The following is a 7,481-nucleotide window of genomic DNA, read 5'->3' as shown; positions in this document are numbered from 1 at the left end:
CCATCCCTCTCAACTTCCCTCCCACTCCTTTATCCATCCCTCACTTCTTTCCCCCAACTCCTTTCTCCCATCCTTACACCCCCCCCCCCCCCCCCCCCCCCCCCATATTTCCCTTTCTTTAATCAAACACAGTGCAGCCTTCCCACTGGACAACATGTATTATGTCCCATCTGTGTCACGTCTGCTGCATCAGCCATTTCTCACACATAACTGGGTCCCGCTGTGGCGTGAATGTGTCTGTAAACAGTGGATAGTTAGACAGCGCGCCAGCCCGAATTACTGTAACACACAACCGGCTTCCAACACTGGCCTATTACTCAGCCAGTTCCCCCCTTCCCCAAACCACACACACACACACGCACACACACACAGAGATAGTTTTTTAGGGCAGCTGACATCAATTAAAGCAACGGAAGTCACATGCTGCTGCTTATTCACTGAGAATCAAGCACCAATTAGTGATGCAGCCCCTGTCCCCTCCACATACACGTACGGTGCAGGTCACATGGAGTTTTACTCATAGGGAAGCAGTTGCGCAATTGTGCCCCAGAGACGCGCTCCGGGGATGAAGAGTTTGGGTGTTGTGGGGACAGAGCATGTGTTTAATCTGTGACACCTGGTGAGCATATGGAGGCAGAGGAAACTTTAGAGTACTTGGTACGGAGCATCCATTGGCCCAGTGGGCCATCAAGCAGAGGAAGTATTATCCTGATGAGGATGCTCTGAGAACATACAGCCATAAACCTGGCTTTCCTAGTCTAACTCCATGTCAGCCTTGATAACGGGGAATTACAGATTAGCTTTTTGCAGCTGCGCTGCACAGATTATCAAACGGAGAAGCACTTAGCATCCACATGAACAATCTTCTGAGATGTGCAGCAGAAAAGAAAATGACATGGAACCACCATTTAGCCTCTTTGTCCGCTGTGGACAATCCTCTTCTAATCTACAGTACATCAATGGAAACCAGTGGCTTCCAGCTGACCAATTCAAGTGAGAAACAGACAGCAGAAGACGCAGAGACCCAAGTGGAGTGTGAGTTGTGAATTAAAACATGACATTGCAGCACAGACACTCAAGATTGCTGGTCTGCAAAGTCATAACAAGCCAGAATGTCTCCAGCATGTCAAATAGCCATAAAAACTCACAACACACACAAACACAACGTTTAAACAGACTTTCACTAATCGAGCTTTTGGGTCTGTTTGCTGGTGAGCTGTCGTTGAACTCAACTTTTAATAACAGGTCTTAATAATAGGTTTTAATAACTGGTTGGCACTCCGTTTAACTGGTCCCTCATCGGTATGGCTGGCCCATTGACGTGTGCTGTCATGTGCTTTGTTGTCATTGGCTGATGGGGTTGAGAATGCCTGGAAGTACCTAGAAAATAGAAATACCTCAAGTCTCAGTAATCCTGAACAGGGACCCAGAGGCTGCATCAATCAGTCAGTTACTTAAACACACACATGGACACGGACACACACTCACACACACACACACACACACACACACAGAAACAAAAAAAACAGCCAAAGACATGTACACGTGCACTCACAGAGACACCCAGGCATTGACAAGTGCAAACACAGACACAGACAGATGAACCCAAACACAAACTATGCATAAACACACACCTGTACGTGTGTCATGCGGTGGGTGTAGCTGGTGCATGGAAGTCAGGCGCAGGAGAGCAGAGATGAGTGAACAAAGAAGCACTTTACTGAGGCAAATAGTAAGACCAGAACGCAACCGCATCACAAAAACAAATGCCCAAAGAACAAGTGAGGCAGCACAAAGTACAACAACCAAGTACAAAGTACCGGCTGCCACAAATCACGGGTACAAATGAAACCCGGCGCAACCCAGCCGGAAGCGTGCCAACCTAGACAATAAACAATACCCCACACAGACATGGAGGGAACAGAGGGCTAAATACACATAGTAATCATGAGGAGATGTAAACCAGGTGTGTGGAAAACAAGACAAAACAAATGGAAAAATGAAAGGTGGAGCAGTGATGGCTAAAAGACCGGTGATGTCGACCGCCGAACGTCGCCCGAACACGGATAGGGACCAACTTCGGCGGAAGTCGTGACAACGTGTCACAGCCAGGATCTGAACCCTGGTCGCCCATGGGAGATACCAATGTCTTAACGAGTAGACCAAGAGGAAATGTCCTATTGGGCCGAGGGCTGAAGTGTTTTGACAGGTATACACACAGATGAAGTACAGCACAACCCAGAGAGCTGCACCAACAGCTGAGACTAACTAATGAACAGATGAAGTACAGCACAACCCAGAGAGCTGCACCAACAGCTGAGACTAACTAATGAACAGATGAAGTACAGCACAACCCAGAGAGCTGAACCAACAGCTGAGACTAACTAATGAACAGATGAAGCTTTGATCTGAAATGATTTTTCACCCTGAAGCAAATTAACATTTCTTTAAATCGGGGGCGTTAAACTCAGTCCATGGAGGGCCTAGTGTCTGCTGGTTTCTGTTTTTTCCTTTCAAATAAGACCTAGACAACCAGGTGAGGGGAGTTCCTTCCTAATCATTGACCTTAATTCATTAACCAAGTACAAGGGAGGAGCGAAAACCCACAGACACTCAGCCCTCCGTGGAATGAGTTTGACACGTGCTTTAAATGGTTCAGTCTTACTTAATTATCATAAACAAACATGCAAGAATGTTTTTTGTTTGTTTGTTTTTTGGCAGCAGCATTACAGCACACAATAAAGAGGCAATGCTAAGGTATTACTGTGGTAACTAGTTGTGATAAGTTGCTGTTTCTCATACTTACCCTGGTAATAGATAAGTAACTACATCACAAAAACTCAAAAAAATGAGGAATGACATTTCACATTAATTAAATTAAATCATGGCTGGAAAATGCAGTTGACCATATATTAGTAGTATTATCATTAGGTTATTATTCATCAAATCAAATTTTATTGGTCACATATACCTATTTAGCAGATATGCGGGTGTAGCGAAATGCTTGTGTTTCTAGCTTCAACAGTGCAGTATAATCTAAAAACAATTCACAACAATACACATCAACCTAAAAGTAAAAGAATGGAATTAAGAAATATATAAATATTAGATTAAGCATTGTCGGTGTGGCATTGACTAAAATACAGTAGAATTGAACACAGTATATACATATGAGATGAGGAAAGCAGAATGTAAACATGATTTAAACTAGTGTTCCATTATTAAAGTGGCCAGTGATTCCAAGTCTATGTACAGTATATAGGGCAGCAGCCTCTAATGTGCAGGGTTGCGTAACCGGGTGGAAGTTTTTCAGTCTCTCTGTCCCAGCTTTGATGCACCTGTACTGACCTCCCCTTCTGGATGATAGAGGGGTGAACAGGCCGTGGCTCGGGTGGTTGACGTCCTTGGTGATCTTTTTGGCCTTCCTGTGACATCGGGTCCTGTAGGTGTCCTAGAGGGCAGGTAGTTTGCCCCTGGTGATGGGTTGGGCAGACCGCACCACCCTCAAGAGTGTCCTGTGGTTGCGGGTGGTGCAGTTGCATCCATTGTCTGATAGAAGGTGTGAGAGTACATGCTATACAGTAGCAAACAAACTCATCATTTTAAAGCTTAAGGCTAATGGGTTTCAAAGCTGCAGTCAGCATTATTTGTATTTTCTTAATAGAAATAGCTCGCTAACTAGCTACTAATAGTAATGCAATCAGCCAACTATGGCAGTTTCTTTCAATTCCTTGAAAATAATACTGGCAAAATTACATTTTACTAGACTGTCACAATAAACACTGAATCAGCTTCTTGGATTGCAGAATCAGCTTCAGGTTCCCAGGATGCCCATGTGAAAGGTGCAAGGTTAACATTCACTAGTTCTGGGGATTCACTTTGCACATTGCTGTAAGAAACAGTACTGCATTGAGATACCAGTGACTTCAGTAAAGGTAAATGCATCCTTCGGTTGATTATAGTCTTTGGGACTATAGTGCCCTTTCATTTTTCATCTTCTAAATTGTGCACCACGTGTCACAGTTTAATCCACAATTCAATTCCATTTCACTGCTAAATTACACAATTACCTATGGCAATAAATGTATTTTTATTGAAATTTGAATTATGGAAATCGATCCAATACAATCAAACTCACACCATTGTAATGCATTTTCACATAAAATAATGAGTCATCATCTATTTGATTAGTAAAGTGATCTATAACTAGATAATTGGCATCTATTATTGATTACTTCATCACATGGTCTCTTTCAATCCTTACAAACAATGAGACGTTGTTAATAGGTAAAAAACTCAACTTAAAAACATGAACTGGCTGTCTGGACATGAGCTTAACATTTCACCGTGCAGTGTGTTGGTTCTTCAGGGAGCATAAATACATGTAGGTGAATGTCCTGACCTGCACCATGACGGGCTGGATGTGTCTGGGCCCATGGGCTGGGTCCGGCTGGAGGAAGAAGGTGGGGGTTAGGAGGGGTAGGAGGAGAGGAGCTGCCCAGGACCTGGGGGTGACACAGTGATGATGATTCACGCAGGCTGTGAGTCAACCGGACAGGGCTCCAACAGCTATAAAGCCAGGGAACCATGCATGGAGGCATGGATGTTTCTGGTTATCACACATCCACCACAGCCTCACAACCACCAGGTAAGACTTGACTCCAGCACTGACTGGGGGTGACGGGGATAGAGCTCTAAGGGACAGTTGTGGATGAGGAGAGAGGACATGAGATTCTGAAGATGAGTATGTAAATTTGAGTGGCATGACAGCTCAAAGTTAAGTTTTTGAAGAAACAGACTAATTATGCTTGCATTCAATTTTAGACATATTCAGTCATTTTCTTTTTCTTGATTTTACAGATTATTTATGATTTTTACATGAAAACAAATGTAATTTTAAACCACATTTTCTATGCAGCATCTTGGTTGTGTTGAAAAAACTTAATAGACTTTAACCACGTTTTGAGGCTATATACTGTTTGTTTACATTTACGTTATTTTCGAACACTGGAGTAAAACAAGTTTATATTTTGGGTTCTGATGAGGTATAACAGTTGGACTAATGCATTTCTAAGTTATATTCTTCAATGGGTACATATCATTAATTTATTTTTATTTTCAAATGGATGTAGCAACTACGGATTGCCCCTTTAAATTGTATGACTTGGTTGATTTTGAAAAACCGTCTGCTAAATGTTATATCTTATTTTATTACTATATATTAAATAGCGTGGTATTTGTATTGTTCTCCAGATAAAACAAGATGCATGTCTCTGTGGTCCTTCTCTGCTTGGGCCTGGTGGTGTCTGTGTCTGTGTGTCAACCTCAACGCGGTCGGCCCCTCAACGGGGACGTCCAGATGAGGAACAACATCAAGTTGCTGGCCATGATCACTTTGGTCCACATAAAGAATTATCTGACCGAGGTACCACACACACCTCTTACTCAGCTACTCTGTATGAGGGATACGAAGTCAAAATATTCTGTGGTCAACGGACATGAGTAGGATCAATTTGTTCAATAGAAATATGGTTGGGTGTACTACAGACCTTCGCTTAATAGCAATGTGTGGGCGCATGTGTATGTGCATGTACAGTATGAGTCAAACATGAATGTGGTTAAAGAAAACATGAGGGCATATTTTACTGACTGACTCGCTCAGCATAGTATCATGCAAAGTCTACTGATTAAAATGATTAAGATAATCCCTGTGAACTAAAGATTCCTTAGAAAGAAATACAATGCATTACATAACCAATGTCCATAAAACTATTTTATATTTAATAAATGCAAAGAAAAGAAAAACAAATATACAAATCCCTCTACTCTCCCTCCATTTCCTCAGTTCGACGTTCCCCCGGAGATGGAGTTCAACCCCATGAACCCCCCCATCGAGGGCCTGGCCTCCATCTGGGTCCACCTGGGGGGCCTGGAGGAGAGTCTGCAAGACAGCAGGTGTGGTCAGGTGTATGAAGACTTGTCCAGCATGCGGGGGTGGGTGCACTCCTTGTCCCAGGCCCTGGGCTGCCCTGATCTGGCCAAGCCTGGTGGAGAGGCCCTGAAGACGGTCTATCAGAGCCTGGTGGAGGGGCAGAGATACATGGAGAAGATCAGTCTCAACCTGGACAAGCTCAAGATCTGCTGAGACCCCACACATTTGTACAGGAGCAGTCAGGCAGCCGGATAACCAGGCACACACAGATGCATAGTTTCTACACACCACACACAGATGCATAGTTTCTACACACCACACACAGATGCATAGTTTCTACACACCACACACAGTGTTATTCTAAATTATGTTTTTATATAATTTTTTCTTTAAATGTATTTTGTCTTATTATTATGAATGTATTGTTATTCTGTTCATAACTATTAATGATTATTTGTTATAATAATATTTAATGCTTTAAAAGTCATATTTAAAATGTATTGTTGTAGCACTGATAGCTCTTCATGCTCTTTTTGACAGAGGTGCAATACATTTATCTAATGAGTTGTTTGAAGCTTTTGTGGCACTGAAGAATGAACAGTTGTAAAAAGGTTTTGTATTTGAAATGGAGGGCTCAGGCCAGGGCTCTCCAAACCTGTGAAAACCGACAAGTTGGCTCAGGCCAGGGCTCTCCAACCCTGTGAAAACCGACAGGTGGGCTCAGACCAGGGCTCTCCAACCCTGTGAATACCGACAGGTGGGCTCGGGCCAGGCCTCCCCAACCCTATGAAAACCGACAGGTGGGCTCAGACCAGGGCTCTCCAACCCTGTGAATACCGACAGGTGGGCTCGGGCCAGGGCTCCCCAACCCTATGAAAACCGACAGGTGGGGTCAGGCCAGGGCTCTCCAACCCTGTGAAAACTGACAGGAGGGCGCAGGCCAGGGCTCTCCAACCCTGTGAAAACCGACAGGTGGGCTCAGACCAGGGCTCTCCAACCCTGTGAAAACTGACAGGTGGGCTCAGGCCAGGGCTCTCCAACCCTGTGTGAAACCGACAGGTGGGCTCAGACCAGGGCTCTCCAACCCTGTGAAAACCGACAGGTGGGTAGCTTTCCAGGAACAGGGTTGGGGAGCCCTGGCCTAGGTCAATGTATTTTAGGGATGCTATTTTTTAAATGAAATAATTCAGCTTCTGTAGTATTGTTACCTAGAGCTTTCAAGGATGTGTTGTTTTGTAATTTTGCAATAAATGTTTTTGAAACAAGAGCAAAACTATCATATCCCTTAAAAACACAAAATAAATATTGAAAATGTAGGCGTATTAATTGTTAACTCTATAGCCTCAATTATCGGCAGCAATGATAGCCACTTTTATTCAAAAGTTCAATTAAAAAGTGGAACTAAAACTCAGCACTATCTTCTATACATGTTGTGTTGGTATTTCCTTATAAAAGCAAGCCACTACAAGAGTAGCCCTGACTACAAATTAAAAGATAACATCATGAATCAATTTTGTAAGTAGTGAACTGTTCCCTAATTGGTCACTTT

At 43.3% G+C, this 7,481-nt stretch overlaps 1 protein-coding gene across 1 annotated transcript; it reads left to right on the top strand.

The window, feature by feature from the left end:
• Positions 1 to 5,049: 5,049 nt before the first annotated feature.
• Positions 5,050 to 6,147, top strand: lepb (leptin b). Its single transcript, XM_021564028.1, has 2 exons — positions 5,050 to 5,425; positions 5,846 to 6,147. Exons 1-2 carry the CDS (start codon positions 5,264 to 5,266, stop codon positions 6,143 to 6,145), a joined length of 462 nt encoding a protein of 153 aa, XP_021419703.1. The 5' UTR covers positions 5,050 to 5,263; the 3' UTR covers positions 6,146 to 6,147.
• The last annotated feature ends 1,334 nt before the right edge of the window (positions 6,148 to 7,481 follow it).

The sequence above is a fragment of the Oncorhynchus mykiss genome, chromosome 15 (assembly GCF_013265735.2).
Source record: "Oncorhynchus mykiss isolate Arlee chromosome 15, USDA_OmykA_1.1, whole genome shotgun sequence".
NCBI classification, from domain to species: Eukaryota; Metazoa; Chordata; class Actinopteri; order Salmoniformes; family Salmonidae; genus Oncorhynchus; species Oncorhynchus mykiss.
This window is presented reverse-complemented; position numbering and strand designations above follow the sequence as displayed.